Source organism: Rhyacophila brunnea, unplaced genomic scaffold (genome assembly GCF_057557595.1).
Source record: "Rhyacophila brunnea isolate RB1 unplaced genomic scaffold, BYU_Rbru_1.0 scaffold_18, whole genome shotgun sequence".
Classification (NCBI taxonomy): domain Eukaryota; kingdom Metazoa; phylum Arthropoda; class Insecta; order Trichoptera; family Rhyacophilidae; genus Rhyacophila; species Rhyacophila brunnea.
Genome location: NW_028232837.1, coordinates 7,842,151 through 7,868,331, shown reverse-complemented (window position 1 = coordinate 7,868,331; position 26,181 = coordinate 7,842,151). Strand labels below are relative to the sequence as shown.

General features: G+C 32.9%; 1 protein-coding gene across 1 annotated transcript; it reads left to right on the top strand.

Annotated features, from left to right (window-relative positions):
* On the top strand, nucleotides 1-26,181 carry LOC147073167 (scavenger receptor class B member 1-like). The gene is made up of 10 exons (XM_085945613.1): nucleotides 1-28; nucleotides 4,425-4,516; nucleotides 6,818-6,981; nucleotides 7,485-7,629; nucleotides 8,621-8,818; nucleotides 15,540-15,667; nucleotides 17,375-17,649; nucleotides 20,818-20,936; nucleotides 23,786-23,911; nucleotides 25,927-26,181. Exons 1-10 carry the CDS (start codon nucleotides 1-3, stop codon nucleotides 26,179-26,181), a joined length of 1,530 nt encoding a protein of 509 aa, XP_085801739.1.

The window sequence follows — 26,181 nt, the reverse complement described above, 5'->3', positions numbered from 1 at the left end:
ATGAAGGTGCGATTCTTAAACAGAAAAGGTGAGTAATCATACGTTTTCACTTGTGATACTTATAACAATATTATTTAATAAGAGTTATACTAAGGACAGAAAATAAAGTTCTACATACAAGCTAGTTAAGGCGATGTCTTTACCTACCAGAGGCACCTAGCGGAAAAATACGAAGCTTGCAATTTGAGACATCTTTTTGATAATTTAAAATTTCAATTGAATTAATTTAATAAATATGTAGGTATCTGAAAATATTAAAAAGAAAAATATGTTGTATTTTGAGTCAAAGATAAACTTACAATAATTGTAAAAAAAATGTGAATTTGTCACATGACCCTATCTTATTATTACATATATTTTATGGTCACATTTATTATTAAAATTTGGTTTATTAAGTTTTCTATGCTGTCCCTAAGAGATTTTTGACTAATTCATAGTTCTAATATATTTTACTTCCGGACGGCCACCGATGACTCTGTGGTGTACGAGAGCTTTGCACGCTTTCACATTAGACTGTTTTAAATCGTACAAATAGCACAATACTCAACCACAAACTGAGCTTGTGACGGAAAAAACCGTGCATAAACCGTATAGTGTGAAAAGAGCGCGAACTTGTTGCCGATTCGGATGTTTACCGTTCGATTTTTTCTAGAACAGAACTAGAAAATCTACCGCCAAAATATACCAACAAATACAAATTGGCAGAAACAACACTGCCTTTATCTTTTAATTTTAGATAATATTGTTAAAAAAACAATCCGGGCCGATAGATATAAGTTATATAACATAGTTTCTCTCCCAATGTCTATTTCTCGTACAAGTTGGTTTTTAGTAATTTTGAACAATCACAAATACCCAAACTTTGAGAAAAACACATAAATAATGTGTTCTCATCGGGACATCAGAACTCTCGGGTGGAAGGCCAGCGCATTACGCACTGCACCACGAGAGACTTATAAATATGTATAATTGCCGATTGAAAAGTTAGAGATATTTTACATCATATTTTGATCAAATTATATGTGTGGGTATTATCTATGGGCTTGTATTTTGTTACCAAACCTCCAATAAATTTGGTAGGTAATTAAATCACGATATGAATAATATGATTGACGGTCCCAAAATATTATCGAAAAAATTGGGATGGCCATTAACTCTGGGTAGGGGCGATATTTTCTCTAGTGATGCCATAGAGCAGTCACGTCTCGAAGGGTAGGTAGATAATGCACTGCTTAGGTGTTCCATACGTTAAGGAGCGGCAAACAGACGATGAATAAAGTTTCTCGCCAAATATACCTAGTATCATCAGATTAATGTATTAATTATTAATATCTTTCTCACGGTTATCTACCTGCACAGGTTGACATTGGATAAAATACTCTGCAGTCTCACCTAAAAATTATTCTAATCGGAAATTTCTATCATGATCATATGCAAAACAGGATTTTACAGTATTCTTAAATCACAAATTACATAATAATAATATTATATGAATGCTGATGTATTACTAATAGTATGCTAACTATTATTTTCCGATAGTTTTACATTGTATAATCAAAATTCGATAGAATGCAAATCAATTTAGTTATATAGTTTTGACTTGCTTAAAATTCGTTTAGTTTACTATTAAAAAAAATAATTGTATTCTAATAGTGATTTAGAATAATCGTTATAATGCTCAATGTATTTATATGTTTAATTTACAACTTTTTTATTCAACGAATAATTCACAAGATTTAAGAATATAACATTCTAATTATTATTGAACATACATAGTTTTGAAAACTCTTCCGAGAGAATAAATTATTACAACCGATAGAAAAAACTTTTTGAAAAAAGTAAGACACCTCGCAGGAATCGAATCTGCGTCTCTCGGGTATCGCGCCCACGCATAAAGTCCACTATGCTAAAGGAGCCATACTCAAATGCGACTTTTTTAACAAATTTAACTATAGGCTTTTAATATTCACTGAAACGTTTTCCAAATTGATCTAATATTGGCGATCGGCTTTTGTATTTTAAATCAAAGTAGGTATTACTTTAATTACTAACTGACGTCACGGATCACTCAAAGATTTTTTGTTGAAATACTTTAACTTGTTAATAATTTTTAATTAACTATTTTGTTAGTAGCTCAATTTGTTCAGCTTGATTAGCTTAATTTGGAAAACGCTTCAGTGAATATTAAAAAAAAATAGTTAAAATTTGTCGCAATTAAATATGGCTCTTTTAGCATTGACTATGTGCGTGGGCGCGATACCCGAGAGATGCAGATTCGATTCCTGCGGGGTTACGTTACGTTTTTCAAAAAGATTTTATCTATTGATTGTAATATAGTCTCAGAAGTGTTTTTAAAATTATGTATCGATACCACAGTTCAATAGGGGAACAACTCAAAATTTAAAAGTTTTGAGTTAATAATGCCATTCGATGTAGAATAATCTTTATAATTCAGCAAAAAAAAATAATCAAAAATATCATAAAATCGAATAACCCTTTCTGAGATTAATCAGTAATTCCGTTATATAATCAAATGTATTGGCTAATTCTTTATTAAAATGTACAATTTCATTGTACATTGATGAATTCCACTACATTAAATATAAAAAACATACACTTTCATCGAAATCAAGGCTTTAAAATTAAAATGATAATTGCTGCAAAAAATTCAAACTCCATTATCTTGGAACAAGGTTTTATGAGTTGGTCCCCTATTAAACTGGGGTATCGGTATGTATTTATATTTGATTGTCTATAATAGTAACAAAAGTAATAATTCGTTTCGTGTTCGTTACGATCGATCGGGTCTTGTCTCTGGTTGTTGATTTTGGTTGCTATGGTTTTCTACTTTTATATTTTTCGCCTGGCCATCTCTGCTGTCACAGTGATTATATTATTGAGAAGTATGTAACCTTTTCTATATTATATTCGTCGTCGGGACTTCGTGACTTGGATGATTTGGCCATCTGACAGCATCAGACAGCATTATCCATGGCTTACATCCCTCTCTATACAGCGATTGTATCATTAGAAAATCTGTGACATCCTTTATTTGGTCCGTCCTCTCTGACCTTCGACCTGACTAAATATCATGAGTTTTTCCAGATTCTAATCCTTTGCGTACTGTATGCGTATGACTAAAAAATTGAAGATTTCGGCGAAGGCAAACCGAGAAGAGCCTGTCAAGAATAATAAGATTTTTTTTTCAATTCACAAGGCTTATCATCATCCTCTGTTACTATCGTTTGAAAGTGTATAGCTTTTGTCTTTCAAATTGTAATACAGATTTTAATTAGATGCATTTTAGTAGTTTTATTCTTCTTCTATTCGTATTCGTTCCTATACCAAATTTGGAAAATCTATGCTTCTCACATGGACAGCTGTATGTGGTCTGCTCATGCGTTGGAATTCGTTTACGCACCAGACGGAAAAACAAAAAATATTGTCTATCGGCTATCCAAAAGCACAATTATCAATAAACAGAACTAAAACTTAAAACATAAACAATTTCTATCTTTGAGTGGCATTGCAATGCATGCCGGGTAGGGAATCCAATCCCGGGATCCCGAATCCCGGGATCCTGGGATCCCGAGCTATTTTCGATACCTATGAATCCCGGGATTGATAAACATAATCCCGGGATTTCGGGATTGATTTTTTTAATCAATTTTTATGGAAAATATAACAGAAAAAATACTTTTAATACAAAATAACTACATTAGAAATAAACTGAGTTTGAATGAAGTTTGATGTGTAGGTTGCCGATTCATTTTATTTTTTCACATAGATTATCAAAAATGAGAAAGATTGGTAAAAAAACAATGCTTTGCCCTTTTAACAAAGTAATTCCACCATGATATCATACGTTTTACGGCAGTTTCATATTTGGCTGACTAATTAGATTTATGAAGCGGAAAGGCCATAAGTACGCCATGATTATTTGCTTTACTATTTTAAATCTCGCTGATCTATTCATTATGTATTTACTATCAGAAATAGCAATCTCATATTAAATTCACATTATTATTTATATTATAATATTATTTACTCCATTAAACTTGTGTATTTCCAAGACTTAACGTATACAATATTAACAATAAATGTCTTAAATAGTATAAATTATACTAGATTTATTTTTGACCGATTTTATCAATGTTATTTGTAAATATAAAAAATTTATATTAACAATGGAAAAAAATCCCAATCCCGGGACCAGTCCCGGGATCCCGGGATTGTCAAATTGTAATCCCGAAATCCCGGGATCAGAATTTTGGCTCGGGATTGGATTCCCTAATGCCGGGGTATTCGTTAGTAGTATATAAAAAAAACTCTATCTGCAAATAAAATCACGTTTTAACTTAATAATAACACTTTTATCACATATTTCAATTAATATCATACAATTATTGCATTTTTATTTTTAGGATGGCTTAGATGGAGCATATCTGGAGTAGTTCTGGTCTTCCTTGGAGTTACCATCCTGGAAACGGATCCAGTCTCACTGATAATGAACAAGGTAAAGACAATAATAAATTAATCACTAATGAATATGTCAGCGTTATGTAAAGTTAACTTATCACGAACCATATGCATAGTTGACAGCGCTTCTCCATACAACGTCGCTGTCATAACTACTAGCTTTAATGGCCGTTAAATTAATCATTTACACGCGCTAAGTGTGAAATTCCAATTTATCAAAGATCTGCCCTTTTTGCATTTGAGTAATTATTTGTAGTGACCAAGGTTTCGCCTTTTGGCATCTTCAGGCACTATAATTATGTTTATAAAGTTGCAAATCGTAACCTGCACAGCTTTTATTTTGTTAACTGTCAAAGTTGAAAATGTCCCACTGAGGCGGAGGAAACCGGTCCTAATATATTAATTAAAGTGGAATAAGTACTATAAAAAAAATGCGTTTTATTAAATAAAAACAACAATACTGCACAGCTTTGTTAGCTGCACAGTTACCTGCACAGTGGTTAGGCTGCGGCCGTATGCTGTAGCTTAACTACTGGGAAATGCCAATAGAAATAGCATATTTCAAAAAAAATACTACCTTATTCTTAGGTCAATAATTAATATAGAGCAAACATTATTCGTAGGATGTTTATCACATTTGAATGGTCAAAGATATAGCTTATAATCAATTTCTTTAGAACTATCTTCAAATGTGTTAATCGTGCCCTTTTTTGAATAATAAAATGCCTAATTCTTGTCAAATTTGGGATCATAAAGATTATAAAATATAATTTTTTATCGTAAATATGTCACTATATAATGATAACATTAATTTTACTAATTGTTTTGTAAATGCGTTTAAAAGTTAATAAATCTGAAAAATTTTAACACCACTGCACATGGACGTACTGAAATATGACTATATTCCAAAACATTAGATCGAGAGGTTTAAAAGAATACTATTATATGTAATAAAAATACTTTATATAGTCATCAAATGTTTAAAATAAATATAAAAGATAATAAGGCTTCAAAATGATATAAATAGATTATCTACATCGTTTAAGGAATGTCCAGGCTTATGCTCTGAAAATACCATAAAAGCTCCATTTTGACCTACGCTGAGCATGTGGGCCCTTAATGAAAAAGTGTGCACAATTTTTATCGGATCGCCCGTATTATACCTAAACTATTATGGTTTCGTTTAGGCAGGGCTTAATTGAATTGTAAAAACTAACCAACACGGTCTGTGAATTGTAGTCTTAGTTCAATAAAAACAAATAACTATGACTAACAAAGCTTAATGTGCACTATTTATGTGTTAATGAGTACCTGTGTAATAATATTTAGCTAATAAAGTCCACCCCACTCAACACGTGCCCTGTAAATAAAGACAACCACAAAAAACTACATTGTATTACAATTTGAGAGCATCCCCAAGTAAAACGTCGACTGTTCCTAAAGATTGAAAGCACGGGACAAACTAGAATGCATATTATTAGCTATTGAAAATAGCATATTCTTTGACACGTGTTTAAGTTTATCCCATATTTTCCATACTCAAGGTGGTTATATGTAAATTGTACGTATTACATTTCACAGTAGCACAGTTCGACGTAAGCTTTCTTATCGGAAAGAGATGATCGTATACTATACGGTCATCTCTATAGCACCGAGATTTAAAAAAAATACGCGTTGTTCGTGGAGCATTGCAGACAATAATGCTCGAATGTTATTAGATCTTAACCTAACCTAACACATAATCCAGTATATAGGCTATTTTCAAAAATAGTTTGCCGATGGCTTCCTGTAAACCGGCAAGAACCGTGTTTTATTTATACATGAATTTTATCTCACTATATATCGTCACTGTTCTGGCAGAAGACACTAATTCGAAAAAATGACATATTGAGTTAGTTATACCAAAATGTTCCTTATTTCAAACTTTACCGTCTGGAAACCTTCTTAATAAATAAACAGTCTTTATTTTAAAGTCATCCTTTTTACGATTACTTAATAAACCCACATGATAGACCATTTCAAACATTTTAACAACTTCAAAGGTAAATTACTCAAAACTAGTATTCTCCAGTTAGTGTGTTCTGCCAGAACAGAGACGATATTATACAACCCAAAGAGGTTGGACGGTCTTTAATATACGACTACATATTTCCGTTCGTACATTTCACGGTGACGTGTGGTATGGCGAATTGTATACGTACAAATTTCCGGACACGATTCGAGATATTTAGCCTGTTATACCACACCCACTAGGGTAAGCCAGTTCCCATAAATTTTGTGTTCCCTGATCCATAGCCTGAATGGCTTATAACAATAATATTTTCTTCTTATTTTACAGTTACTGACAGTGTCCGACGGTTCATTCATGCACGGCATCTTGGAAAAACCCCCAATCGAAATTTTGATCAAAGTTTACATCTTCAACATCACAAATGGCGATCGGTTCCTCAGTGGAAATGACACGAGGCTCAAACTCGAGGAAATAGGTCCTTACATTTTCAAGTAAGTTATTCTATAATAATAACGAAATTTAATTCAGGCAAGTAGTGTTTGCTAATACTTTCTCTTATGTAGGCAGGTACTATCTTTACAGATTCCACATAACTAAATTGAATTTTCAAATATCTTTGTTGATAAGGTTATAATATATAAGATACGCCATTAAATGTCAAATTGTAGTCGAATTTAATTATACACTATCAAATCCTAGTATTCAAGGCTTATTTCGCAATGTTTGCACATATTATATTCATGTATACAATTAAATAATTTGCTGAATCTAAAATCGTAATGGAATGTCATAGTAGAATAATTCTGAAAGACTTTTCAAATGAACATACAATGCTGTTTGACTGACAGAGTTTAATGTGCACTATTTATGGCGGATCTTAACAGCCTACCTCCATCCTTCACTACTGCTGCCCCCTCCATATCATTTTTTTTCTGTGTGCGTGCCTGATTCAGTCCAGTGGGTATTTTAATAATGTGCTTGTAATTGTCTTCAGGGAAAGGCGAGAAAATCACAACATGACATACAATGGTAATAAAACGGTGACATATACTTCAAAAACTATATTGGAATATATGCCAGAGCTTTCGGTTGGTGATATGGAGACTGACAGAATAATTACACCAAATCTAGCCATGCTGGTAAGTCTTATTTGCATTAAATCCCTTTATTTCAGTGGTCAAAAGAGCTTTTGAGAGGGTGAATTATTTCGTAAGTCTAGGGTTCTCTAGAAGAATTATGGTGCTAGGGAACAAAATGTCACTTTAGTCTAACGACAGTGCTACATTCAAAGGTGAGCAAATACTTGAAATGTATCTTGTACAAAACACTAAAGTTGTGATTACATTGAGATGCACGTCGCCTACTATCACGTGACGTCACAGAAAGCTTCCGCTACGGGAAAAAGTGTGTATTGTCGGTTTTCTTGGTGTTAAAAATGTTATCAGCCTGTTGCTCCCGACCCGTAGCACATTTTGAACCTTTAAACGAACATTGTCAGTTTGTAAAATCTGCCGAAATCACCAAAACAACAATGAGGTCACCTCACGTTGTAATACTCTGCATCGATAGCTGCATGAATTGACTACACGGGTCTAGGACGATTTGGCACCGGGACAACTGGACGCCACGGAATTCGAAAATAAATAGACGTTAGGTACTTATAGGTACTTTAAAAAAATATATTTAATATTATTATTTATATTTAAATGATTATATTATGATTTAATAGTTGGTGAGAATGTAAATAATGATTTAATCGTGCATATGTTTAAGTTGCAACGAAAAAAGAGTTTTTAATTTATATAAAGCCTTAGGCATGGTATTTCTCAATCCTCAATAAAGAATACATTATGTTAAGAGTAAAATGAATTAAAACTACTAAGTAGTAGATAGAAACTGATTGAAATACCTAGTCTACGTTCAGTATACGTGTCTACGACAGTGCGGCGTCCAATTTTCCGGAGTCCAGTTGTCCCATTCCCGACTACATGGCTTGAATATTACTGCCCTGCTAAGTAAAAAAAACAGTGTTTTTGATTTCAGTGAAATTTTTGTAGGAAAACTCAAGTTGTAAACTACCTTTTCTCTTATATTATTATGTAACATTATTGGTCATAATATATGTTACAGGCTCTAGCTACATTATCGTCAGACTCTTTCCTCCTAAGTTTCTCGCTGAATACTTTGATAACAACTTGGAAGCAAAAGGTCATCCACAGTCTGACGGTGAAGGAACTCCTCATGGGTTACGACGATCAGTTTGTAGTCCTCGCTAACAGCCTGATGCCGCATTGGATCTCCTTTTCCAAGTTTGGAATTATAGATAGGGTAAATAACCAGATTTGCATTATATATTAAATAAAACATTAAAATTATTTAGTGTAATTATGCAGAATGCTGCCAGTCCACACAAGCTGATAAATTGACATGTTTGAATTTAAGTGTGATAATAAATTAAAACTACATAATATACAGCATATTAGCTTGTCTAATGATAAAATACCATATATCGCTGAGAGTGTTAATAACATTTAAAAGTAGATAAAATAGAATATAATAGGTATATTATGTTATTTTATTTTACTGGGTATGACTGTTTTCTGCAAATCAGATAAGGTGGCGTAATTATTACGGGATCAGTGATATTTTTTATGGATTTGTAGAACATTTTCCCCCTGTGACAATCATTCAGATTGAGTGTCGCTTGGGGGCGGCAGTTACTCAAAGGGCGGCAAATCGACGATAATAATTTAGTCAAATTCAGTATAAATAGAAATAGCTACCTAAACTTAGTAATAACAAAAATATCTTTCCATTAAAAAATAACTAACTGGTTGAATGTATGTTAATGTAACATGTATTGTTAATATTGTATACTTTCAATCTTGGAAATACATAAGTTTAATGGAGTAAATAATATTGTAATATAAATAATAATGTGAATTTAATATGAGATTGCTGTTTCTGATAGTAAAGACGTTAGCGAGATTTAAAATAGTAAAGCAAATCATGGTGTACTTATGGCCTTTCCGCTTCATAAATCTAATTAGTCAGCCAAATGTGAAACTGCCGTAAAACGTATGAGATCATGGTGGAATTACTTTGTTAATAGTGCGAAGCATTGTTTTTTCCAATCTTTCTCATTTTTATAAATTTATGTGAAAAAATAAAATGAATCTGCAACTTACACGTGGATGTAAATCAAACTTCATTCAAACTCAGTTTATTTCTAATGTAGTTATTTGTTATTAAAAGTATTTTTCTCTTATATTTTCGTTTTTGTTTTATATTCCATATAAATTGATAAAAAAAATCAATCCCGAAAGTTTCGGTATTATGTTTATCAATCCCGGGATTCATAGGTATCTAAAATAGATCGGGATCTCGGGATTGAAATCCCTAAACAGGTCTGTATTTTTCTGTCGGGTTTGCGATGTCTAGTTTACTTCCGTTATCCTTCGAAGTTCTCCTTGGGGACTAGAAATGATACATGCAAATTTGCAAGTAATTACAGTCAGACTTATTGACCAGTAGGTACGCTCGGAAGTTGCATTTGCCGTCGAAACTAAAGATACACCCCCTCTTACATTCTCGAATGAACAAATCAAAATTGATCAATATCATCAGCACCACGACACAGACGTAATAAATACATGCACTTTAAATACCTCATGTAGCAAATAAAGTATATCCTGCATACAAAATAGATTATTCATTCATATTTGCACAGCTTTGAGTCCCTTAATTATATAACTAGATAATACCTAGGTACTGTTACCTACCATTTACTACCCAAAGCAAAACTAATTAATGTACTAAAGTACACAACCTCAATTTACCAAAAGCTTAAAAATGAAGTTGTCCAGTTGTAATACTATAGTGACGAACTGACGTGTTTATTTATTTAAGAAAACAACAAAACATTATGGACATAACAAATCTAAATTCAAACATTCACAACTTTATATTTACATTATAACAAAATATTTCAATTTATTTATTTTTTTAACATATTGTGGACATTAAAAATTATAAGTTTAAGACGTTCACAATATGACATTTAGAAACAAAGATATATAAATATAACAGTATTACATAAAAAAGAGATAGATCAGTAGATAAATTAGATAGGTACAAGGAAGTACACCGGATGAGTTAAGCAGACCCTATTTTAAGAATTTATAAAACAACGTCCACCTAAACTCATTCTCACGTAGGTGATTTATATATACACCCGAAGCAATTTCGTTGAACATAGTTATCGCCCTCCCAATTGGCATTACCAGTGGCAGGTTGGTTCTGCGCCTTGGGAGAATAAACAACTGATGGTCTCTATTTATAAGATAGTTATCAGGGACACAGAGTTCAACACTGCCCAGAATGGCAGAGTTCACATTTATACCCTCACAAGAGAGAAAAAGATGATATATTACTTATATAATAATAATAAAAACACATATAAATAGGTACAATTTTTGTATACAGAAAAATAAAATTTCGAATACTAAATATATAGCACATCACTGAAAATGTCCACGTCTTTGGGGAGCGCATTTACTTGTCTTGCACCATTCGCTAATGGTGCCTGATAGGCATGACACGAGGAAACGGTTTTTATTATACATGGCTTCGACCACGTAGGTAATTGACCGCGTAGGTAATGTAAATTAAAATTCTTTAGGACATCAGGATTGGAAACCATCCCTCGCAATAACAGGCAAAAATGTTTCAATAGCAGAAGTGACCTACTAGATTCAAGAGAGTGCAATGTAAGCATGCCTTGTAGAAAGGCAGTCGGAAAATAATCATTTGACGAATTATCGAAAGGAAAATTCAAGAAATTTCTTCTGGGTGCCAGATAATCGACCTAGGTTTAGTGCCAGTGTTACTGAACCGTGGTCAACAAAAGACTACACTCCAGCACCTGGACCATTTACTGCTGACCCAGGTGTAAAAGTGAATGTTGACGTTCAGGCTGTTCATTGATTTTTAAAAAATGTAACCCTAGTCGTAAGTTAGCATTAAAAAAATTTTAGTAGAGTATTCAATTTCTTTAATGTCTTTTGGTAACGATGTCTCGTCTTCTCCGTCTCCGAGGCATCATGTGACGCTGGATTCGCCTGTAAGATTATCTGGAGACATGTCCAGACATACCTTACAGGTGATTCTAGCGACGCAGAAAAAGGCATATATCCAACAAGGCTATGCAAGGTATCTGCCAAAAAAAAGGGCGAGACTCGATACATGTGTAAAGAGTGTGATGTTCCTTTTCACAAAAGCATCTGCTGGCAGAAATATCACACTATTCGTCATTATTAAACTGTTTTTGATTGTTCCTGAAAGTTTTATTTAAATATTCCCACAAATAAGCCAATAAACCAAGATTATATCATTTACTAGAAAAAACCAATTTCACTCAAATTTGTCCGGGAATAGAGGTAAATTTTATAAAAACCTGCCGGGCTGAAAGTGTTAAGAATGCTAGAGATGATAAAACAACATCAAATTAATGTGGCTCTAATTTGATAATAATTAATATTCCATTCCTATTTTTTTTTTTTTTTATATTGTAATAATATTATAATTTATTTATAACCACAAAACTTGGATAAATTTCGATGACACTGTCATCTATGTCTGTAGTTTAAATACTATTTTAATTGATTACTATCAAGGAGTATAATAAAAGGTTCGGAATCTTACTAATAGAACTTTTACTGACTAGCGACTAGAGGTGGGAAAACTGGTCGATTTTTAAGACTTTAGTATACTTACTACCAGTATTAAAAAAATACTTAGTATCAAAACTTGTTCCAAAATACTTACTAGTATTTGGAATACTATATAGAGCGGTTGGCGTGCGTATGCGTCAAAAGTCTCATAATAAATTGGCTCTAAAACATAACTCCATATTGGTATTTGAAATATCGACTTCAATAGAATCGCTAAAAATACACTGAGCTGGGCTTTTCGAAATGTCCCATTTATTATAAAATTTTAAACACATTTTAATTTTATGAGTTGTTTTTATGTTATGTTATAATTTTCTCGTTAACAATGATTTTATTTATTGTAAACTGCGTCACCTCAGTCACCTCACCATATTTCCGAGGGAATAATATGCTGCTACAGAAAATTAATGACATATTTGTTCATACATAAGATAATGTCATTCGCATGCATATTAATTTTATGAGTTGTTTTTATGTTATGTTATAATTTTCTTGTTAAAAATGATTTTATTTATTGTAAACTGCCTCACCTCAGTCACCTCACCATATTTCCGAGGGAATAATATGCTGCTACAGAAAATTAATGACATATTTGTTCATACATAATTAAGATGATGTCATTCGCATGCATAATAAATTAAAATATAATTGTATTTAAGTGCTACCTCGCTCGCGCGCATTTAATGTCAATAGTATTGAAAGTCTACCAACTAGCCAGCGACTCGCGATGACATCATCACAAGTTTTTTGGAACAAGTCTATTGGGCCACATGTACTGAGTATGGGTAGTTTCATCCGATACTTGAGTACACAGACTGGTGGCAGTATTTTCAGCTCACCTCTACTAGCCACAGTTCCATTTCTAAATAGGTTTTTGACATTGTCGACTATTTTTACATTGTGTATTGGATTTGTGAGAAAATTTATCTATGTATGCTGAAATTAAAATATCTTCAAAACCTTTATGTCTCCTAAAATAATAAAACAATTAAAGGCATTAAATAAAGCTTGTTTTCCACAAAAACGACTAAGTATTAAATTCAATAACTTAATAGCTTAATTATAATGTGTGGCGTAAAACCGGTTATGTCCAAATCATAAAATAGTATGTAGGCATTTTATGTTACGAGTACCTAATTAAAATAGTATCATTTAGAAGGTCTTAAAATAATCAAAATGTCTAATAGGTATTTATAAGTTTTAATCGTACCTACATGGAAAATAGATTTTTGAGAATACCGTAAAAAACGAAATCAATCCCCTTAAGAGAAACTCAATGCAATATTGTAATATTGTAATATAAGTATTGTAACTAACTTACGGTTATTTTCAATGGACGGCGGAAGTTTCTAAATTTGGATCTCATTGCAAGAGAAGTGGTAACTCATAACACTTCATTTTTCAAACGCAGTCAATACTAGCCAATCGACTTTACAAATGACTCTAAGTCTGCAGACACACGGCCATTGCAGTCAACGTTTTTGGATTTTTTTTTATCTAATTGGTGATTCTAATCGGATCCAATTGGAATCAGATGAGACCCTGCGTCGACAGTCGTCAACGCATGTCGACTGCAATGTCGTATGTCTGCAGCCTTACATTACAACAAGATACAAACAACACACAAGATAGCATCTTAAAAGTTAATTACAAATGACGAAGGGTTAGTAGAGCTAAATATTTTTCTTTTCCACCTAACAACAAAAACAAATAGCATGGATTTACATGTTAAAATAATTTCGTTTTTCTACCCATACTTATTCAAAACAAGCGTCCGCCGACTGACTTCGAAGCATATCGTCTATGGACGTAGGGTTTCTTGGTAACGTTTTATATTACTCGAAAATGGCACGCAATTTAAAATTTGTAAAAATTTACCTGATTTTATGTCAAATTATCCCCTTCATTGGTTGACAACCCTCACCTATGCATTATCATGATGGTAACAATATGTACATACTAAGTGCCTACCAGTGGCGATTTTCCCTTGAGAGCGCTGGAGCGGTGCACACCCACCCACTCAATTTATGCGAAAAGACTTTTTTTAAATGAGTATTTAATTTATATTTGATTAATTAAAAGTGTTCTGATCTATTACCGTAGTCATTAATTCATACACAAAAACAAATTCTAATATGTGTTTTTAACCGGCTATTTTAAATAATAATATTATATGTTGATGGGAGCGATTTTCGCCATCGCTCGACCAAAGCGCCCAGTAATCTAATTTCGATTTCTTTGCAATGAGAAAGAGCGTCGTCTGTCGCGTGGAATAGCAATACGTAAATATTTTTTCTACGTGCTCGGGAGCGACAGTTTCAGTCGCTCTCGGCCCGAACGCAGATTCGTCGGTTTTAAAACAATACAGCCCGTATCACACATACAATTATTGTTTGACAATTTTTATTCAATATTATTATAAAAATAAATTCTTTTCACAGTACGCATTTAAATTTCCGCACATGTTGACAACATTTCTCAAATTTAGGCGAAGTACAATTTAAAAATAAACTTCAAGTTTTTTTTCAGTTTGATAACTAAATTCACAATGTTTATCAATTATGATATCTCTCCAAACTAGCTCTGTAATAGGTCTGACTTTTTAGATAAAAATAAACTCAAAAATGAATTGTCTGTTATTTACAGCTTGGATAATTTTTATAATGCTGACACATTTACGGAAACGGTTTTACTATTAAATTTAATTTTTACTATTCCGATGACATCAGTGGAAAGCGAAAGATGTTTTTTCACACTCAAACGGATCAAGTGTTTTAGTAGAAACACCATCGCGCAATCAAGATTGAACGCATTATGTATACTCAGTATCGAAAAAAGAATGATACAAGAGATTCCTGACTTCAACAAACGCGTAATTGAAAAATTTGTGTCGATGAAAAACAGAATAATGGATTTCTCATACAAATGAACAATAAATTCCGGTCACTGCCAGATACGAGATATTTCGGTAGTACTAATAATTCGGTCAAAACAAAATAGTTCGTGTCAACCAGTTTGTGTTAAAGTTTAAAATCCATTTTTTTCAAGAAAAACTGTTTTTAGAGGTACAACAAATAATAAATAGTGAGTTATTTATGATTTCTTTTAAATGTACTAAATTAAAAAAACCAATAGTTTTTTTTTTTTTTTTTGGTGAAGTTTTGATGAAGGCAAATGCCTTTTTACGGCAGTCAAAAGGTGAAAAAAGTGAACTCCCAGTAAAATAACTCACCGGTCGCCACTGGTACCTACATACCTACTGTTACTTTCTAAAAATATTTGTACGACTGAAAACTTAACTTTTTTTTTATTTCCAGCTTTATGACTTAGGGGAGAACATAATCACAATGAACTTGGATGATACTTCCGAAGACCTGTATAAAATCACTCGCTGGAATGGGTCTCCTGGACTTGCCAAGTGGAACTACAAAGATGCCAACAGCAGGTACGGGCAGAACTATTCCAGCATAATCCTCAACCCACATGGTTTTCCCTTCAATGCCTAAGACGTCTCCACGCCCTTATGCAGGCGTATACAGTTAGGCGCCCTTAAATGTCGTACTGATTATCTCTCAGCAGAGCTATTCTAACCAAATGACATCATTGATTCTAACATAATTTAAGTCTAAAATCAAGTATTAAAAAAACTGATAAATGTGATATGTCGTATTCAGACATTTAATTATCCTAGGAACTGTTACACACGTTACAACACGGCTACCCATGCGCGATAACCGCTACCTATCAAATAGCATTGAGTAGCACATTAAACACGTATTACTTAATTCCAAATGCATCCTATCAGAATCTCTAATTGGATAAAAAAGTCCAACTTGAGATTTTAATCAGATGTATTTGAAACCAAGTAAAACGCAATGCTGTGTATTAACAATAACTTATTGTAGATAACCGCTTTGTTTATGGAATTTTTCCGTGTGGTATCCGTGTTATTTTAGAGCAATAGAAATAACGGAACGTGTTCCTGTTTTAACTGTTTAAAATAGCCCTGCAGGAGCAGATTCCCAAGAAATTGACTGGCGTACAGTAGAGTGTGCTTGATTCATATTCTAAGCAAATATATTACAATCAATTCTTTATGAAAAAGACCTTATCACTCACTGTAAAATGCCGCGAACTTTTTGAATGTTGAGAAATTAGGAGAAGAAAATGTCGCTCGGTTGAAATGATTTTCTGTCATCTGTAATACAGCTGTTTTCGGTCATAATTTGATTGTACAACTATTGTATACAAATTAAAGTGAATACGACATGGTAAACATATTGTATAGATCAGTGTTCTTCAACCGGTGGTCTGCGGACCGGCGCCGGTCCGCAAGAATTTATTACCGGTCCGCGAAAGCTTTCACCATGCTACGAGTATCAACCGACTATATTGCAACACGATTCGGGGAATTCGCACTAGGACTAGATGAAATGCTGGGAGATTTTTTGAATGTTGCTTATATTAACCAGAAAGTCATATTCAACATCATAAGCCAACATTTAAAAGCGTTAGCTGAAAACTTTAATAAATATATCTCTGAAATTTAAGACCTACGTAAAGGCGGACCTCTAACCTCTGGATTCATAATCCCTTGTTGGAAGATAATAATCATGCGCACTTGATCATCGTGCGAAAGATAAGCTGATCGAGCTATCTTCTGATGTCACTCTGGTGTCCAGACATAAAATGCAATCATTATATCAATTTTGGATATCCCTTGATGAAGAACATCCATCTCTGAATTATTATAAAGATCAGATTATTGGTAATTTTTTCAACTTCCTATTTATGTGAAAAGAATTTTTCATTTATCTCAGTAATAAAAACCAAACAGAGAAATCGATTGGATGTTAATGCAGCGCTTCGTTTTTCAGAAACAATGCTGCAACAACGTTTATCAAATTTGCTTAAAAGTTGTAATTTTTAAACATAAGATTAAATTTAATAAATAAAGTTCTATCTATACCTAATAGTTATTATTACTGGCTAATACCGGTCCACGAAATATTTATCATATGTTCACCGGGCCGCGGTTGTTAAAAGGTTGCAGAACAATGGTGTAGATCACATTCATAGATTAAATAAATATTAAACTTTTATACCACATTTTTATTATTATAATAAACAAGTTTTTCAATTATTTTTCCAGTCTTTCATGCAACACAGTTGAAGGCACGTACGAAGGTATTATATTCCCGCGTCACATGAAAGTTGACTCATTCAACGTCTACAAGAAGATGTTCTGTCGCCACTTGCCTCTGGACTTTGCAAAAACTATCGACCTAGAGTCAGGGTTACGGGGAGACACATACGAGTTCCCTTACAGAGCAATGTCGTGTGACAATCTTGACAACCATTGCTACTGCACCAAGGAGAGGCCCCAATACCCATATGGCTTTATAGATGTGTCACCGTGTTATTATGGTAAGAATCACAATATTATATTACACTTAGTTTTTGAAGTTATACTTCTTTTGGGGCGTAGAGAGTTAAATTGAGAGTTGCGCGCGCACGCCGCTATGAAAGTGCGCGACAATATGAAGTAAGCTGCGAATCAGTCAGCTGTATTCAAACGCAAATTTGGTAGTAGAATTGGTCCGTTGCCTCCAGGGGTCGGCAAACTCTTGAACCAAAAGAGCCAAATATGAGTAGCAGAACGGTTAAAAAAAAAATTTGAGAGCCATACATATATTTTACAACGTTTTTCTTAGCTCGTATTCTTATTTGTACGGTACAAATCTTGCAATCGATTTTTAACTATTTTCCCGACTAGCTAGACATTTGAAACTTTTAGAATGTATCATAACACAATGCACATGCATTTTTTTTATATTTTTAGCCATCTTTAAGTAGAATTGAATTAATTTTCAGTTAATTCTGTTTTGTAAGAAAAGTTATTTCGACACCATTATTGGTTGCTGGGGGTCCGGGGTCCTAGCAACTAAATTATTAATATATACGTGCGTTACTATGGAAATCAATATGACATGTCAAGTACAAATTTTTTTGATCGTTTAAGCTAGTCAAGTCAAGTTTATATGGTTCAACAGAAAATTTAAAAACGTTGTATACAAAAGTTCTTTTAATCTTGTAATTATTTATAAATATGATACATATAGGTTTTTAAGTAAATTAATTCCATGCTTTAATTGTTTATTTATTAAGTATTAAGTGAAGAAGATTTCCCGAATAAAATTAACGAAATTATTATGTTTTTTTATTGTTGAAATTATAATTATAATTTTTACAGAATATGAATTACACTTAATTTTCACGCATTCCTTAAAACTAATGTGAACAATGGCCTACCATGCATTTCTTTTGAGAGTTTCTGTATGTTTGGTATGTAACTTGTAGTTTTTAATTTCGACTCCAAATTCTCATCAGTTATTTGGCTTCTCTAAATGCCATTTATATTGTTGATGTTTGAAAACGATTGTTCACATATATATTATGTAGACTCGAATATGAGTTCGGAAAGCTATTCCATGTAAAAATCATAGTATCTACCTTATAATATGTAGATCTTTTTGAGCGGTCCTCTTGTGTTATGAAATTCAATTGCATTTTTCTCTCTCCAAATCCTCAATTTTGGTGGGAAAACCTACAAATTTGGAGCTCCATAACACTTTTCTTGTTAAATCCACCAATAAAATTGTATTTCAAAAGTGCTCGTGTCAATATCAAATGGAGAAAAATTTAATTTGTCGACTTTTGCAATGGGCGGATTTAAAACAACAGCAATCTACCTTGATACCTTTTGACATCAACCATCGTGGAGGAAAAAATTAGGCTCGCGATAATGTCATATAATATAACAAGTGTACAAATAATGACAAAAAATAAAAATTGTGAATTTTGCAAAATTTTTTGTAAAAATTGGGAATTGGGAATTTGGCAAAGAGTCGCACGCCAATACCTAAAGAGCCGCATGTGGCTCGCGAGCCGCGGTTTGCCGACCCTTGAGGCAATGAATTTATTATTGTTGTTGTGGAGACCACCAGTTGTTTATTCTCCCAAGGTGCAGAACCAACCTGCCACTGTTAATGCCAATTGGGAGAGTGATAACTATGTTCAACGAAATTGCTTCGGATGTTGATATATTCCACCTACGTGAGAATGAGTTTAGGTGGATGTTGTTTTATAAAATCTTAAAATAGGGTCTGCTTAACTCATCCGGTGTACTTCCTTGTACCTATCTAATTCATCTACTGATATATCTCTTTTTTTATGTAATACTGTTATATTTATATATCTTTGTTTCTAAGTGTCATGTTGTGAACGTCTTAAACTTATAATTTGTAACGTCCACAATATGTTAAAAAAATAAATGAATTGAATTGATTATTGTTGGCCATTTGCAATTCCATTTGTCGGCAATTTTATAGAATAGATGCGCTGGTGCCATTGACTTCTACATAATTTATCCGTCAACTACTTATATTTTCTTATCGCTTCAATCGCATATTACTGCATTTTTCCGGTACATTCTCATACCCAGATAATCCATACTTCTGCCTGCAGGTATAACTAAGGGTGTGCACCCGTGAGCTATCGCATCCACAAGCGGTTATCGAATGCGCGCGACTAAACAATCATAATTAGAAGATTGGTTAATATCCGTTTGTGCCGTTCGCGCTATATTGTCTCTTATACATGCCGCATCAGAATATTAAATCATACAATGGATTCCCCACATATTTGTACCAAGTTCCAGTGGCCACAAGCTATGCGTGTAGTAGAATGTCGAGAGAAGTCAACCCGTGGTGAAGGTTGTTCGACAGCCAAATCATCTGGGTTACGATCCTCAGTCATGAAGTCCTGACGAAGAAACAGAAAAAATATTCCATTTACTTAAATATAATCTATTGCCATACATTCTATACAAGATATTAATAACTAACTTCAAAAAATACGACACAGATGTCATAATGTCAAAATAATAAAAGAACGAAAACTTTCAAAATTTTCGAATCAGATCGATTTTATTTCAATTGTTTCTTTTCTTCAAACTATGCAACAGTGTGATTTAGTTTATAAATTGTAAAATATAACAATCAATAATAGAGGATTAATAATAAAGGATTTTATTTTACACTAGTGAGTACCCGGCATGCGTTGCAATGCCACTCAAAGAAAGAAAGTGTTTGTGTTTTAATTCTGTTTATTGAAGTCCTTTTGGATACACAATTTTTTTTGTTTTTCCGTCTGGTGCATATACGAATAAATCAGAAGGTTTTTCAATGCGTGAGCAGGCCACATACAGCTGTCCATGTGAGAAGCATGGATTTTCCAAATTTGGTATAGGAACGCATGCAAATAGAAGAAGAAGAAGGCGGCTGTACTAATTCAGATACCTTCGCGGGAGTGCGCACAACAACTGACAAAGTCTCGTCGCAATCGGATGAACAATATAGGAACGCATACGGGACAGACAAACAAAAAAATATTCATTTATATATTTATATAGATCGTGTTATAAATACTAAGCATTTTTTTTAAATATAAATGTCAGAAAAGATCAGTAAATCTACTAATTCGACACTTAGCATTGAACGAGGATTATAATTAATCATTGATTGAATTTTTCAGATCTTCCATTGTCGATGTCACTCCCCCATTTCTTGACGGCAGAACCTTCGGTTTCAGAGAAATTCGAAGGCCTAAATCCGAATCCAAAAATCCATTCCAACATTTTTGTCATCCAACCTGTAAGTATAATTCCAGAACTTCTCAACTGGATTGCCCCGGCACACTGGTGTACTGTAGCTAAGTAGAATGTGTGCCGTAACATATTATTAATTGTGTGTACAGTAAAATTCAACGTCTTTTAATAATATTTTTGTATTGAAGACTTTTAATCGCACTTTGATGTAAAACGTTATAACTGTTTTCATATTTGTTTCTAATTGTTATAAAATATATATATATATACCTACCGTGACTTCTAGCGTGTCCGGAAACTTGTACATATGCAGTTCGCCGTATCACACTTCACCGTGAAATGTATCGGAAATATATGGCCGTATAATAAAGAGCGTCCAACCTCTTTGGGTCGTATAATAGTACCAAGGCCTGAACAAAACCGATGCATAAGTGCGAGTGAGAAAGTATTCGGCACCATTATAATCTCTGCGACACGCGCTAGAGTAAGATAAAAGGTTTACAGATGTGGGAGATGGTTTGCTACGGTGTAGCCGCCAAATCTCACCGATAACCGTGTTGCTAAAATTGCTATTTTTTGTGTTAAACATAAAGTCAGTTGTAAATATTTTTAGTTAATTAGCTAGAAAAGATGGTTCTGTGTGTTGTATTAAAATGTGGTAGCCGTACTGATAAGCAAGAAGATGGTATTATGTTTCATAGGTAAGTTGATACATGTTCGTGATAATTTATTTGTATATTATTATATATTTTAATATCAAGTGATCGCGTTTCTTTAAAATAACTTAAATTATGGATATTTTTACCTAATGGTTGCATTTTGACCGCTTAAAAATACTATATAACGTAAAAAATAGAAAAATATATTTTAATTCTCAGCGTCTAGTGCGAGCACTTTGGGCGAGCACTAGCGAAATGGTCTATGGTCTCGAACATTTGTATACGAATGCGTTCGCTCCGCCACAAACCAAGCGCACGGCACGCAGCTTCGTTTAGCAATGCAATGGGTTGCGACTAGATGTATCTATAGTCTAAGAATAGTACTGACATAAAATTTATGTCCAAATAAAATACGGTTTTTGTCGGTTTACACTTTACAGGAAGCCAGCGGCAAACAAATATTGAAAATAGCCGATATACTGGATTATTTGTTAGGTTGGATTAGGTTAGGTTAGGTTTTCATTCTTAAATTCATGAATTTTGCCTAAATCAGCCATGGAAATTGAATTAATGTTCATATTGAATCTAATAAAATTGGAGACTGTATAGTATACGGTCATCTCTTTCCGATAGAAAGCTCACGGTGAACTGTGCCACGGTGAAATATTTTACGTATCTACAATTTACGTGTAACCCACAGGTGTACTGTATAAATAGATAATGTGCCGCAATATATTACTTGTATGTACAATAAAATTCAACGACTCAGTTGAACAGTTAATAATCCTTTAATAATTCTAAGTTCAAATTTTAAAGATGTTAAGAGTTTTAATCACATTTTGAAAAAGGTGTTCATTCTTGAATTCATGAATTTTGCCAAAATCAGCTTTGGAAATTGAATTAATTTTCATATTGAAACTAATAAAATTGGAGACCGCATGCTATCTGTTTCCGTTAAGAAAGCTCAAGACGAACTGTGCCACAGTGAAATGTTTTACGTGCAATTTACATGATATGGTGTAATGTGGATAAATTTAATAGAAAGTGTGTCGAAATATATTATTTATAATTATGTAAGTACAGTTAAATTCAACGTCTCAATAATTGGACAGTTAATAAACCTTTAATAATGCTATGTTAATATTGTATTGAAGATTTGTAATTGCAGTTTGATGTAAAACGTGGTAACTGTTTGCATATTTGTTTCAAAGTGTTAACAAAAAAATATATACACATAATGTTGTCAGCCACTCACCCACGATGGCCGCGCAGCTTAAGCGTCACACTATAGCGTCATGGGCCCCAGGTTCGAAACCTGGGTCTAGCAAGTACACGTCATATTGTTTTATAATTTTTGTATGAGTCAGAGTATGGACCTAAGGCATAAAGCCCACCAAAGCGGCGCTCGGTGCGCTCTCTACGAAGTAAGCCCCCTCCCACCCGCGCATTACCCTTCACCTATGTAATAAGGGGCTCAAGGAGCACAAAATAATTATTATTATCAGCGTCTTTCATAACAAAGCAATAAAAATATTATTAAATTTCTCGGGGCTTGTAATTAATATTCACGATGACATCATTCAACCAGCAAAATATCGGACACGCAATAACTAAACAAAGAGTTCACTGTTATTAAATAATGCCTTCTTGCCCGTCTATCGACGACGCTTCCAGGAGCGTGATTTTGTTTGCCGTGTTCAATGAATGAACTACGTTGTATTTTCGTTAATTCGTGCCGCTGAGAAGCCACGCAACGATGACTCATGGGGCGGGCAGGCACAATGCGTCGTCAAATCCAGTGTGCGCTGGCGTATTTGATTACGTTGTGTTTTCGATGATTCACATAGAATATGCGCGAGCGCCCCGCAAGCCCGCTTTAGTGGACTTTATGCCTAATAGGTTGAGCAAGTGACTGACATTGATTTCTCGTAAAAACAAAATCTGTTAATACAAACCTTCACTCTCTGGAGGTCCATACGATCTTATTAGGATCGGACGTGGTCGGGGAAAAAAATGTTGTCAAACGAGGAATAAATAGTAGAGATATTGTCATGTTTTATCTTTAAGTATCAAGATTACACTATCAATCTTAACTATAAGTACTTCGATACCAGATTTTCATTGATAATTTTAAAAATATGTTAACAGAGATATCACGCTATTAGTTTATATTTGATGAATTTCGAATGTGAATAATTATATTGTTGTCATTTTAAAAAATACATGCATTTTTCAGGACGTTGGGATGCCAATCAAATTTCACTCCAGAATGCAGGTGAACCTTATGGTGAATAGTTTAAGATACAACAACGTTGGAAAACCTTTCAGAAATATGAATTTACCAATCCTTTGGGTGGATGCTGTGAGTATTAGTTGAATTATTATGCTATTATAACATTTTGACGTATAACTACGTCTAAGTGGAATATAAATGAATTTAGATTAAAAAAAAAATGATTTCAAATCATACACATTTTACCATGTTTTTATTAGCTCATATTCTTGTTTGTCCCGTACAGATTTTTTCTTGTTTGTCCAAGATTTTTAACTAACTTCCCGACTAGCTAGACATTTGAAACTTTTAGAATATATCAGAACACGACGGGAATGCATTTTTTTAATACTTTTGGTCATCTTTAAGCAGAATTGAATTCATTTTCAGTTAATTCTGTTTTGTATGTTTCGGAAAAAAATCGTTTAAAGTAATATTTACTACTCACTATTATTGGTTGCTAAGGGGGTCATAGCAACTAAATTATTAAATATACGTGCGTTACTATGGAAATTAATTTGAAATATCAAAATGACATTTCAGTATTCTATATTTATTAATATATATAATAATTGTCAAGTTTATATGATTCAACAGAAAATTTAAAAACGTGGTATATAAAAAGTTCTTTTTATCTTGTAATTATTTATATTTTACTTTTTTTAATTAAGTAATATAAAATACACTAAAACCATAAATTATTCAAAAATGTTCTTACACATTAAAGAAAACTTAATAAACCTAATTTGAATGATAGACATAACCCTAAAATAGTATATGGGACTAATAAATTCTAATGGGTTTAAGTTTTGTACTATTCCATTTAAGTCATTTTTTGCGACCCGGGTTTCGCCTTTCGGCGTCTTTGGGCGCTGTGTACACTCACCAAAGGCAAACATACACTGACAACGAACACTCTTTACCCCAGCTTATATAACAAATCAATACAATAAAGTAGGTAAAAACTCCAACACCTACTTATCAAGTCATGGGTCAATAATAAAATAATACAATAAACAAATAATGAATAGTTGAAGTGTTGAAGTGAAAACCCCTATCCTATTAATAACAATACACACGATAAGCATATTATAATAAATCGTCAAAGCCTAATACTAGATCATTAGTACTTATGTGTAGTATTTTTATTGTTTATAACTAAAATATTAAATATTTATATATATTTCGTTTATAAACTTAAGTTTTATAAGTATTTATTTAAGAAATAGATTCCAATCTTCAAGTTAAATAACTTAATTTAAAATAAATAAATAAATACACTAAAAAATCCAAGCGAATTGAGAGTCATCTATCGTGATAATTTAGAAGTATTATTTTATTTAGTAAGGTTTATAACCATAAAACAATAACTAGCGCCGTCTGGAGTCAACTATATTATGAATTAATTAGATCGGTTTTCCAAACCTGTTTTGTATGATTTCAGTCTCGTGGCGCCGTACACTGTCTAGGTTTTTATTCCGAAATCATAAGTTGTTTAGTTAGCACTTACATCCGCTAGGGCATATTTATTCAAAATAATAATTATTAATAAGATAATTTAATAAATAATTTCTATGGGATTCAATCACATATAAATATTGATTGTTGTTAAAGATATAAAATAATTTATCTCGCGATTTTTATTTATCAATTATTTATACCAAAGTCTGTGTTTTAAATATAGAAGTATTTTAAAATGTCTAGTTTAACGGGTTAAATAATAAATTGTTATGTAACATATTATACACAACACAACGGATATATTCAAAGATGATAGGTAATATTATATTTTGAGCGAAATGTTTAGGAAAATACATATTTCAAACAATTGATTATTTATAAACTAATTATATCAAACTAATTGAGCTTACTACTATATTGGGTTATCTTCTTATTTCCCATAAATATATCTGACAAGCGTGGTTACTCCACATCCTACTTTTTTCCAAAAGTCACCCTTCGCCACTGATATTTACATGTATACACATTTAAAAAGTAATGTAAACTATTATTCAAGGGAGTTCAATATCATTCTTGTAATTACAAAAATATGTAACTCAAGATTACTTAAATCACAAAATTTTGATGAATACTTTTCTTTTTAGGGCATGGAAGAACTACCAAAAAACCTGATGAACCTCATTTATATTGGTACCAAATTCGCACCAGTGGCCCAAGTCGTCTTCAGTTGGGTATCCATCGCAGTCGGGTTCGTTTTCCTCATCTTCGCCGTAGTCGTCTTCCTGAGACTAAAAGCGGAAAAGAACATCATAAAAAATGAAAAACCAATCAGGATCATACCACTCCTGGCGAAGAAAGAAGACATCAAAAAGAAACAACCAAATAATAATAATACATAA